At 35.6% G+C, this 13298-nt stretch overlaps 1 protein-coding gene across 4 annotated transcripts in view; it reads right to left on the bottom strand.

Annotated features, from left to right (window-relative positions):
- Positions 1–13298, bottom strand: part of pld1a (phospholipase D1a) — a 73185-nt gene that overhangs the window by 54414 nt on the left and 5473 nt on the right. For all 4 annotated transcript variants that reach the window (XR_015477762.1, XR_015477763.1, NM_001160095.1 and 1 more), the window contains 3 exon segments: positions 6779–6958; positions 2100–2269; positions 1887–2029 (listed from right to left, as the gene is read on the bottom strand). Coding sequence is in view for 2 of the 4 variants with exons in the window: in NM_001160095.1 (NP_001153567.1) it covers positions 1887–2029; positions 2100–2269; positions 6779–6875 (410 nt within the window). In the remaining 2 variants the exon portion in view is untranslated.

The raw sequence follows: 13298 nt of genomic DNA, 5'->3' as shown, positions 1-13298 counted from the left end.
GGAGCTTAGAGACAAATATCTCAAGCATGACTTTTGCTGATATATTATGAAAGTAATAAACCTACCATACTCAAAATAAAGTGTTTTTTGTGTTGTTTTTCAAATGGCCACTGCACTGCCGTTAAAGCATTTGAGGTCTGTATTGTTTTTATATTTATAAAAGAAGCCTCACCAAGGCTTCGTTTATTAGTTGAATAATCTTAGAGAATTTTATGGAATATATAAATAAAAATAGAAAATATATAAATAATAAAATGTAAGAATAAAATAGAATATTACAACTTAAAATTGTATCATTCATTCATTCACTTTCCTTTGGCTTAATGTCTTTGCTTATTAGGGGTCGCCACAGAGGAAAGAACCGCTAACTTATTCAGAATATGTTTTACACAGTGGATACCCCTCCAGCTGCAACCCAGTACTGGGAAACATCCATACACACTTTTTCACACACATGACTCTACAGCCAGTTTAGCATATTATATTCACCTACATGTATAACGCATGTCTTTGGACTGTGAAGGCAACTGGAGCACCCGGAGGAAACCCACACGAACACAGGGAGAACATGTAAACTTCACAGGGTAATGCAAACTGACCCAGCAACCACTGAGCCCCTGAATTTTTTATTAAATCCAAATAATTTGTTGAAATTAAACTGTCAAATTGTGAAAAAGATAAAAATAATATAATACAATCATATATTTGAAAAAGGTTAACCATAAAACTAAACCTTTTTTGATTATTTATAAAACAAAGAAAAACAAAGCAAAATAAACTAAAATAGAATATACATTTTTTAAATGTTTTATATTTTTAAATATTTTTTCAGAAAAAAATATTTATAATTTATTTTCCTTCAGTTTGACCATATTATCTAAATCAGTAGTTTCCAAAGTGGGGGTCGGGACCTCCTGGGGGTTGTGGGACAATGAGGAGGGGTCACTTGGTGATTTCCAAAACCCAAAAAAGTTTTATTAAACTATTTACCATAATTTTTAACTATCTTCTGTAAGTTATGCTCATTAATCTAAACAACAAAAACAACATACAAATGAAAAGCCTTTAAATTTTTTCTTGGGGTGTTTAGATTAACCACACAGCAATAGCGTCAGTTGCAGCAGACTGATTTTACGGGGCCAGGTTAAATTTTCTGATAACCTGTGCAACCTTTTTTAGACTGTTGCATTTCTTTGCTGTCAAAAAGCTCATGTTTAAATATACCTATAGTTGTGTGAGAAACGTTTATTTATTTGTAACCACCTTCGAGAAAAATGGGGATCAGGAGTCACTGACATTCTGATTTTGTTATTTGGCTGAAATGTTTAGGAACCTCGGATCTGAATCAATAATAACAACTTAAATAAAATAATAAAATGCACAACAAAACTGACAAAACTTCAAAATTAAAAGTCAAATTTTAAATGAATTAACAAAAACTACAATAGTATGTAATTTTTTTTTAAATAACACTTTGCTATAGAAATATTTTGACTTTGCTGTTACTTTTACTCAATGAATAATTATATTATCTTAATGAATAAAATAAATTCATTAAAAAAATGCTCTTTTTTTTTTAAACCCAAACGTTTGAACAGCAGTGTAAGAGTACGATGAAAAAGCTCTACAGCACGTACTGTATATTCAAACTAAATTCACTCCAAATTTGCCCAAAGATACAAAATATTTTGCATGTATGGTCCACAATAAGACCACATACAGTAGTCAGCATTTATAGTGGTTCAAAGCCTTTCATCAAAGTTGCCCTAAAACTACAAAACAATAGCCCTCAATCTTGTCTTAGACCTTTTGATCGACTTCAAACGTTGACTACTGTAAATCACTGATAGAGTTGGGGGTTTTTTTCAGTTTGAGAGGGGTCTGACCTGCGGGTGGGCAGTGGGATCCTCATGAGGGTCTTGTATTTCAGGAGCTCTCTGTGCAGCTCCATGAAGTGCTTTTCTTTTCTCTTCACTATCCAGGTGAAGTTCCCATGTTTGAGCTCTATCTTAAACACCGCTGGCATTGCCTGTGGACACAGCAGTGATGTGAGATCTGTGACATTGTTCAATCTGTTAAGCAGTGTTTACACCACAGACCTTAGACACGCTCCTGTGTTTGGAGAACTTGAAGCGGTCTTGAGTTCTGGTAAAGCGCTCCACATCCAGGATCTTGGCAGTAATTGGGAGAGAGGTCAGATAGACATGTGCTTCTGTGTCTTTAAAGCCAACTGTCCGGTAGATGGCAGAGAACCCAATACGGGACGCACCTGTGAGAAAACAACAGGGAGGAGTGAGGCATGTCTGTGGGGAATGCGAGCGCTTGTTTGTGACGTGCTTCATCATGTTACACAGCTGTCCTCATATCACTCCCTGTGACACACATCACTTTTAGTCTAGATGTCTTATCAGACACACACGTCCACCCTTTATAACTTATTGTTTGGAAAATCATTGCAAATCAAATTGTTTCACGAGTCAAATCACTTTACAGTGCGAGCAAAAAAATAAAAATTCTGATCATATTTTACCTCCCCAAAACAAATTTTACCAATTCCAAACTACACTCAGTGGCCACTTTATTAGGTACACCTTAATAGTGCAGGGATAGACAACCTTTTGCATTTAGAACTACAGTACCTTAATCCTTTGTGGCACAGATTCAACAAGGTACTGGAATTATTCTTCAGAGATGTTGGTCCATATTGACATGATAGCATCATGCAGTTACTGAAGATTTTTTGGCTGCCTGCACATCCATGATGCAAATATAAATGCGTTCCACCACATCCCAAAGGTGCTCTATTGGATTGTGTTCTGGTGACTGTGGAGGCCATTTGAGAACAGTAAACTCATTGTCATGTTTATGAAACTAGTGTGAGATGAATTGCACTTTATGACAGGCTGCGTTATTTTGCTGGAAGTAGCTATTAGATTATGGGTACACTGTGGTCATAAAGGGATGAACATAGTCAGCAACAATACTCAGGTAAGCTGTGGCAGTGACACGGTGCTCAATTGGTACTAATGAGCCCAAAATGTGAAAAGAAAATATGCCCCGCACCATTACACCACCACCAGACTGAATCGTTGATAAAAGGCAGGATGGATCCATTCTTTCATGTCGTTGATGCCAAATTCTAACGCGGCCATCCAAATGTTGCAGTAGAAATCGAGACCCATCAGACCAGGAAACGTTTTTCCAATCGTCTATGTTCTGATATTGATGAGCCTGTGCAAATTGTAGCCTCAGTTACCTGTTCTTAGCTGGCAGGAGTGGCACCTGGTGTGGTCTTCTGCTGCAGCCTATCTGCTTCAAGGTTGGACATGTTGTGTGTTCAGAGATGCTCTTCTGCATACCTTGGTTACTGTTGCCTTTCTATCAGCTCGAACCAGTCTGGCCATTCTCCTCTGACCTCTGGCATCAACAAGGCATTTGCGCCCACAGAACTGCCGCTCACTGGATATTTTCTCTTTTTTGGAGCCATTCTTTGTAAATCCTTAAGATGGTTGTGTGTAAAAATCCAAGTAGATCAGCAGTTTCTGAAATACTCAAACCTGCCCGTCTTGCACCAACAACCATGCAACATTCAAAGTCACTTGGCTAATAATAAATTAGCGTTAACGAGCAGTTGGACAGGAGTATCTAAAAAGTGGCTGGTGAGTGTGTATATATATTTATATGCTATATGCGTTTTCCCTACTACGAGTGTCAATGGTTACAGGTTTCAAAAGTTGTTGTATCTTCTTTATAGTTCAACTGATAGAATAAAAAGAAAATTAACTTGTTTGGAACAAGTCAAGGGTTAGTAAATTAAATGATGGCTTAATGTACATTTTTTGGTGAACTATCCCTTTAATAAGGAACGTTCAATTTTTAGAGTGGGTTGGAAGTGAAACACCCTAAAGGACCACAAAAAAGATGCAATACTACTGTACAGAAACTGCCCCCATTTCTAGAGAACTGCAGTAGTGCTGGATTCTCCACAAGCACACGATATCAGATTCTTTGAGACTTTGTACAGGTAAAGAATCCTGAAACATGACTCGTGCTTAGTAAGAATTATAAGCTGAAGAGTTAGAAAACCAAGTCTTTTGACATTTTAGGGTAGGTGACAGAGGAAACATCATCTCATTTTTTTTTGTTTGAAGAATTTCTGTTCCAGAATTTCTACAAAACAAAAGTGGTGTAATTTAGCTTAAGTCAGTTCAATGTGGAGTCGGTTAAGTTCAATGAAGGACTTAACCCACTTTAAGTGAAACTGAAGAATGAACGATGTGATGTAATTTTATACAAAGGCAGGTCAAAGCGACGTTTCTTTGGAGTTCATTTCAGGTGCTAGAAATAGACTGCCAAAGTAAACTTTCTGGAAAAGTTTACTATGATTGGAAAACAAATGGATATTTCACCAAAAAATTTAACTTTCTTGTTAATTTACTCAACCACAGGTCATGCAAGATGTAAGTTTTTATTTCTTCTGCAGAACATTAAAGAAAATATTTAGCAGAGTACATAGTTCTGGGTGATATATATTGCAGGTGTGTCAAGCTCCGTTCCTAAAGAGTTTAGATCCAACCTTGTTTCAACTTACTTATCTGTATGTTTCAAACAAGCCTAAAGGGCTCAATTATTTTGAAAAGGTGTGTTTTATTAGTGTTGTTAAGGTAAACTGTGCAAAGCTGTGGCCATTCAGGAACTAAGTTTGACACCTGCAATATAATAGGAGTGAATGCTGAAAGGTTGTTTTAAATTAAAAATAAACACATACAAACATGTCTAAATCAATAGCCATGGCTTCTGATGATACACTGAAGTTATGTGAAGAGAAACAATCAGCCTGTGTAAAAAAATATAACATCATTTACACTATTATTACCTTTAATAAACAACCTGTTCAAAACCTTCTTGGTGCATGTGCGACTGTAGTCTGTTGTAGTTCTGTTTCTTTAATGATGACAGAGCCAGGGCGTGCATGTGCATTTGATTTTGGTTTGGTTTGATGACAGATGTTGGTGATTGTCATCAGCCCCATTCATAAAGGACTACAACTGACAACAGTTGCACATGCGCCAAGATCCTTTTGACAAACTATTTTTTTTTACCCCTATCAATAGCTTTACATGGGGGGAGCCATGAATATTGATCAGGAACCATGGCTATTGATTTGAATGTGTTTTTATGGGTTTATTTTTAAATCAGTAAAACCAATCACCATTCACTGCCATTATACGAAATCACAAAAGACCACATATACAGCTAAAATCTTCTTTAATGGTACACCGAAGAAAAGATCCCCCACATCTTAGATGGCCTGTCAGGTAAGCAAATGAACCATTTTTGGGTGAACTATGCCTTTAATGCCCATTGGTCCATATTAATTGTGTGATCAGAGTGGCTCTGAGACCTTCTTAGACTTGGAAACTCATGTCATTTCTTCTTTTCAGTCCATCGAAGAGTGTGAATAAAAACAGCACATTAGCTGGAAGTTACTGAAGTATATTTCTAACTGAAAGCAACACCGACACATTTCACGCTGCAAACCATTTTTTGACAAAATGTTTAAAATATGTTGCTCTAGAAAACATTTCACTGCATGTTTCATGCATCAAATCCACTGGAGGGCGCTGTCTACATTTTTGCTAAACTGAAATATATGTTATATAAATATACAGTATATGTTCCGTGGAACAATTGGCATCAGGTTGCACAATAAAGGATTAATTATTTCCGTTTTATTTATTATCTGAGTCTGAATGATCTTTTTTTTTTTTAAATTACCATATTCTCTCGCTTGCATCTTGGTCACTTGAACCCCCAAATGTAACCCACAAGCTAGCAAAATTAGTAAAAAACAGACAACTTTGAACATTTTTTTTTTGCGAAGGGGAAAAGGCCAAGCGAAGGACCAGCGAACACTCAAGGAATGGATCTGCAACCCATTTATCAACAAATAAGGTGAATCCACCATGCCTTTGCAAGTAGAAGATCAACTTCTGGAGATTGCAAATGAAGGCAGCCTTCTGCACGCAAGTTCATTATTTCCAATGGAGCTGCGTGGCACGCTCGAGCACACTGTGAGTCACGTGACAAGAACTGCACAATGAACTTCATACTTTGTATGGAACATACACATTTAGGTTGACTAACTATCTCATACAAACACAGAACACCCAAACACTGCAGTGATTTTTTATTTCATCCATAAATATATTTATATCATAGTTATAGCAATGATTTGTCAGCTTGTTATCCTCTGAGAAAACGGTAGATGGTTGCCTAGCAGTCTACATATCTCCCTCCGCATTGCCCCTGTTCCGCAGTAAAATTGTCAAGTGCTGATTGGTCTGCGGTGATAAAAAGTTTGAGGACTACTGACTTAGGGTACATTTTATTGTACATTTCAGATTACACATTATTTTTGTGCAGATTCACAAGAAGGTGGGGCTTATCAGACATATCACCTAGTGAACCACTGACCTTAAATCCAACCAATAGTGTTTTTTTTTTTCAAAGAAAAAAAGAAAAGTGCCCTGTGACCACATAGTTTTAGCCTGTATTAAAATAGCGAAAGAACGCATGTAAATAGACAGGTGAACAGCATGGTAAAGATACAGTTATGACAAAGTATGTTCCAGTGCTTGATTACTCCTCTCAAAAATACACACTCAAAAGTACATGCTTATTCTTCACTAAAAGTCCATTCTTTTAGAAAGTAGTACAAAGAATCATTTTAAACAGGTTACAAATTGACTATCTGGGTCTGTATTTATTTACTTACCTGACGGGTTGAAGTCAAAGTCCACCTCTTCAGGTTCATCCTCAGCATCAGAGAAGCCCAGTTCCCTGGTGTCCAGGTTCTCCACCGAATCACTCATGTCTGCTTGTATCAGATGGAGTTGCTTTCTTTGGACTCACCGAAGTGTATTCAGCATTCTTTCGCTTAAGGGTCCAGCATTGCCTGTTTAAACACATAAACATTCACGTCCAGTCAATACTCAAATACAATGGTCCTCAAACACTATTGTAAGACAAAAAATAATCCATAACAGCATCAACATATGAAACTAAACAAAAAGTTGTGCATAATTATTACAGAAAAGTCAATATTTTTTCTTTTTTTTTTAAATGATGTCAAAGGTAAAACTTTAGGTTTGGGTGAAACTCAACTGTGAATTGACAGAAGCTGGAAAAATTAGGTATATTCTGTCATGGTCAGGTTGCGTGACATGCACTCATCCTTGAAAAATCATGAATATTAAATACCGGTTCACTAGCAATGAAGATAAAGTTGGTTCATGCCAACAATCATTTGTTTTGTGTGGTGAATTACTGGCTGCCAAGAGCATGAAATATTGAAATTCAATTTTAGATGATAAACAAATCCAGCACAGTGTTGTGTCACTGCTTGATGTCCAATTTAAAACCTGGGTCCTGAAGCAAAGCTTGACATAATCTAATTTCTTTGATTAGTTTGTAATGCCAGGACAATTTATTTTCATCATCTTTCATTCAGAAACATAAAAGAAAAGAGATTTTTTTTCATACTCTATATTGCATAAAACTTTACTTTGGCCCTCAAAAGCTTTCTAATTGCACTATAAAATAATGTGAATATACCATAACACAATGCAATATCATATTATAACATTCCAAATATTTTTAGAAACAAATCTTCATTCTAAAATGATTTCTGAAGGATCACGTGACATTAAACACTGGAGTAAGAATGCTGGAAATTTGGCTTTTCCATCACAACAATGTGAATGTCAATCATGAACAATTTAAATATTGCTAAACAATTACATTTCATATCTAATTCCTAAAATAAATGCAGCCATCATGAGTAAATGCTTGATGATACTTTTTCAAAAACAGTAGTCTATATTACAATATATCATAAAAGCAATAGCTGTTCTGACTAAAACAATTAAGTGCAGTTAACTTATTATGTCCACCTTACAATATTTAAACAAGTAATCCCAACTTTTTAGCACATTTAGTTGTTAAACTAAATAGATTCAAGTAATTTTGACTTACAATAATATGTATTTACAACTTTTAGACATCATCAAACATAAGCATAATAAAAATCTGAGAGCTTTTTCAATTCTTTGATGTTCAAAATGTATAAATGTATTACAATATATTAACAAATTGAATAATATTTATATGATTATATAATAAATTGTGTCATAAAAATATTTATATAACAACAACAACAACAACAATAATAATAATAATAATAATAATAATAAAATGTATATAATACTAAACTAAATATTACATAAATATTATTTATTATAATAATTGTTAGTGCAATAAACCTTGGCTAGAAATTACTTGTTATAAAGTGTTATATTGTTGTTGTTTTTTGCAGTACATGGATGCATGTGCATTGCATTGTTTTTCATGCTGAGAAAGTAATAACTGTATGTTTAAAGACAGGTATAGACTGTTTAAGGTGACTAATGTGATGCATGATTGATTTATTGGAGGATGCCTGTTTGATGCACTGCACAATATTTAGACAATAGAAAATGTTTTAAAAGTGTGGTTTTTGTCCTTACTTATATGTTTAAGCTCAGCTTACTAGATAATTTTAAGGCAATCGGTTTCCTAATATTTTCCTAGTAATGTAGTTAACACAACTATTATTTTGAGTCAACTGTACTAAAGTTTGCTTCATTAAAAAGTTGAACAAACTGCTTTAAGTAACGCTCACTTAAAATTAATAGAAATGTTAAGGCAATTGATTTCCTCATTTTTTCCAGGCTCAACATACTACATTTTACAGTGTATGTTGTCCTTTAAAAGAAAAAGTGTTTTAGTCAGAATTTGGAAAAGGCATTAAATGATTCAATTATGTATTTTGCAAATGGTGCAGTCATGGCATTGACCAGTAAAAACTAGCTGAACCATGCTAACCAGCCACACTTTGACCCCTTAGACTGGTCATTCCTATTTAAATCATTTCCTCTTTCGGCCAGGCTAAAGATCAGAGGTCTAATGTCATCTCCTGTGGACCCAGAGTGTCTTTAGTGAATATTAATCTAATAATACACACAAGAACAGATTAGCGTCATTCTCTCACAAAAAAAACGGCTATTAAAAATAAGACCACATCCTGTTTTCTGCAGTGCCTCTGGGAGCAAATTCCAAGAAGCTGTTCACTTGCCTTTATATTCCTCTGTTAGTTAGCTGGATGAATACTGAATAATAATTTAAAGCTCTGAAGGGTAAATGACAGGCCTGGCGACCCATCTAAAACCATAAATACAGGTAGACTAGAAATGATGCCACAACAGAGTAATCATAAGCCACTAAAGCCATTAAACTACTGCAAAATTATCACCAACAGACTGAATAATGGATGTGTGGAGGGACAGTGGAGTGTTTTAATAGCCTGATAATAATAGTTGTGGATTTTTGGTCTAAACAAGAGAGTTTCATTTGAGGAGAAAAGAATATAGAGAAACAGGGCATTAGGGGAAAAAAGTCGCCATTAGGGTTTCAGCATTGATAGCACAATGTGCAAATCGGCAATAGTCATATCACAAGATCTGCAATGTCAAGTTGGGATGATAATTAACCAGGAACCACAGTTCAGAACATGTGATTTGTGGATTCATTGCAAAGTTTAACTTTAAATCTACTGTGACTGAAAGATTTTTATTTGGATGTGCTTTTAAGGCTTGTGACTAAGATTTTAAGCCAATTTAAACCATTTAGGCTCAAGAAATGATCAAGTTTGCCACTTTAACAAAGATTAACTGTTTATTTATACAATGAAGACTATACTTAAGGTTTTCTGCAGATTTCACAAAGTTAAGACATTTTTAACACCACTATGAATTAAACTTTAGACTCATACTGGGCTAATCGCTAAGGATTTTTTAGAATAGCCCAGATGGAAAAGATTTTTATTTGCCCTACCAAAGGGTATTATAATTTAATAATAATTTAATAATAATAAAATTAATATTTTTGATATTTCCTAGCTAAATGTTTTAAATATTGTGTCAAAATAAGCAAGCTCTAGTTTGAAAAACTAAAATTAACTAAATGTATGTACAGGTCCGTGTTCTCAGAAGCCATGTGCCGGTATAACTGTCTGACAACCTTGGATAAAAATACTACAGTATGACAGTGCTGTAAAATAACTATTTTTTGAAATGTCTGGGTAAAAAGCAACAACTTTTTCCTCTTTGAAAACAATATATTTTATTTTATGAAACATTTAAAATCATTTTGGAACAATAAACATGTCAGGCTAAATAATTCAAGTAAATCATTGACTTCTGTTGTCTTCATTAGTTTCAAAAACACAGTCTTCTTTACAACACATAAATAAAACCTTGCAAATTGCTTAGGAACGGTATAATGGAATTTTGCGGTTTTAGAACCTTGACTTTAACAAACCGTTGTAAACCTTGGACGGGTCTTAGCCAGATTGGGTAGCTATACAACACACAATATTTCAGTTAATTTAAGACTTTTTAAGGCCTAAAATTCTGTTTTTGAGAGTTAAGCCATTTTAAGACTGCAGACACCCTGTGTGTTATTTTAGATTTAATACTTGAATTTTTGTACCTCAATACTGTTTCATTACACCCAAAACTATAAAGCTCTGTATATTTCATTTCAATCTATCTTCTATCGCAGGAATGCACAAACTTTTTCATATGAAGGGCCAAAAAACCAAATATCGTTGAGAGTCGTGTGCCGAAGACAAATATACTATTTATTGCCTTGAATCTTTCACCAAAGTCTTTGTGTTGTCCTCTATCTGTCTGATTAATTTATACCATTTAAATTGAAACATTTAATTTCAGTTAGCTTTTTTTTGTAGCTGAACAATAAAACAAGCAAAAAAAAAAAATGTTCCATATAATCTCTAAACCATCTCCATCATGCTCTTTTCAGATGGGATAGTGGGCCAAATCAAAGATAACCATGGGCCAACTTTGGCCCACAGGCCGTAGTTTGGGCATCTCTGATCTATTGCTTTTTTTTTTTTATTTTATTTATGCAGATGCACTCTCCTACAAAAACACAACAAATCAATGTCAAATTAGTTCTTAAAGAGCCCATATTATGGGTTTTTGAAAATTCCCCTCCATGTAGTGTGTAACAAAGCTCTAAGTGAAGTGAAGTATCCAGCTAAGGCTTAAATCTGTAAGAGTACAGTGTTTAAAACGGTTGATTCATCTATAAAAGAGTCGACTCATAGTGCTTCAAACGAGTCGCCTTGATACCGAGTCATTAGGTGTTTCGCCATGACGTACGAACGAAACCAAGTTATTCACGTGCACGCGCAAACCCGGGAGATTTCAAACCTGAGGCCCCGCCCTCTGACATAGAAACCCAGACACACACACACACACACACAAACACACACACACACACACACACACACACACACAAACATGCCGGTCGATTGAAGTCACACTGCAGATGGATATTATCGAGTCTCTACCCAAAGATAAAACATCAGCATTATAACCAAGCAGTTGGAAACTACTGGAAACTTCTGCAAACTACATGCTACAAAGAATACTTCATCTGCCTTTGTTAAAGGAAGGATCAGTAACTTACTGATGGACATGTCAGGATGGGTTTCTTCCTCCATTTCTCAAGTGTAAGTACGTGTGATTAAAGTTGTTGCCTCGTTTACTCTAGCTTGCAAATGTATTTAGTTGTGACTTGTTACTTGTAACCGCGTGTACTGTATCAGGTTAACTGGCTATATTCTCTTATCGCATGCAAAGTCACGTTAAAAACGCGACGCGTGCTGCTTTGTTTACGGAGCTCCGTGGACGAGGGTAGTGTGTGCGTGCGTGTGTGTGTGTGCGCTGTCGTCCGGAGGTATGTGTGCGTGTCTGTGTGTGTGTGCGCGCGAGCGAGTGGTCGTCTGGAGGTGTGTGTGTGTGTTTTTGTGTGTGTGTGTGCGCGCGCAAGGATGACGGCAATATGTGTGTTTGTGTGTGTGTCTGTGAAAAGAGCAGAGTGAGACAAGCTAGGAGATCTCCTCGACAGTTTTTGGAGTTTTTGCTCAATAAAATAGTCGTCTAAATTTTCAAGTCCATCGACTGTATTTACATTGACCCACTGGCAGCTAAAATCCACGCCTACACAATCGAGCGTGTATGAACTGTGATTACTTTTATATTGCTGATTAGCTGTTGGGCATTTCACTCTCTGACTGAAGGCAGTCGACCAATCGCAACAGACTGTCATCAGTCCAATCAGCGCAAATTAGCTCCGCGCTAAGGAGGGGTTTGGGAACAAATGAATCACTGGACGATTCATACGGGAGTCGCTGGAATAATTAGGTAAAAATAAATGCAGATTATAAGACCATGAAAGTGTTTTTTGACCTTGCATGCATATTGGACTGTTGTTGAAGACCCTTACAACCAAGATATGACACTATTTCATGTATAATATGGGCTCTTTAAAAAAACTAAATATTGTAATGCCAGTTTTTTTTTTTTTCGTTTTTTTCAATATGATGCTGCTCTAGTCGCCACTTGTAACCAACACCATTCACACTAATTCAAGTTCAGTGATTTCTCAAGCCTTCCACACGACATAAAGTCCCCATTTGTGTTCCTAAAACAAAAAATATCTTTCTTGGAGAAAACACACAGGGCTACTCTTGATTTCTCTCACAAAGACTGAAGTTACTTTCCTTTAGACTGCAGTAATTTTACTGCCAAGTATAACTAGCCCACAAAACCTTCTATTATACATAATGGAATGTTCTCTCTTCTCATTGGCTGTTTGCAGAAGCTATTGGCTCTATTCAGTCTGATCGCTTAATGAGCATTTCATTGTGTGAAAGAGAAATAATGTGTGCCAGAGAGAGGATAAAATGTTGAAGCTTCCCATCTTGCGTAAGATGAGGTGTGGTTACTTGGCAGCTCTTTAATCTGAACTGAATATGACATCATCTTTTCCATGCCAGCCACATCTGACAGATTCTGCTTAAGTTTGAAAAAAGTCCTTTAGTGCTCACTCATAAGGCACAGAAAGTCCTGAAATCGATTAAAAAAACATGGAGAGAATGTTGTTGTTTAAAACACCTCAACAGTTATTATTCTAAATTCTTTGTTTCACTGTTGACTAAAAAAATCGATTAGAACATTCTTTCTGCCCAAAGTAAGCATGAAACTGGAATTTAGTTGATTTTTTTTTTTGTGTGTGTGTGTGTGTATTACTTATCATTGTTAATTGTAGTTCTATTATAGTAAAAATGCAGTACCCATGGTTTTTGTTGAATTGATTAGTATTTGTAT

The sequence above is a fragment of the Danio rerio genome, chromosome 2, assembly GCF_052040795.2.
Source record: "Danio rerio strain M-AB ecotype USA chromosome 2, GRCz13ab, whole genome shotgun sequence".
Lineage (NCBI taxonomy): Eukaryota > Metazoa > Chordata > Actinopteri > Cypriniformes > Danionidae > Danio > Danio rerio.
The sequence above is the reverse complement of the archived record's forward strand: the minus strand, read 5'-3'. Positions and strand labels throughout refer to the sequence as shown.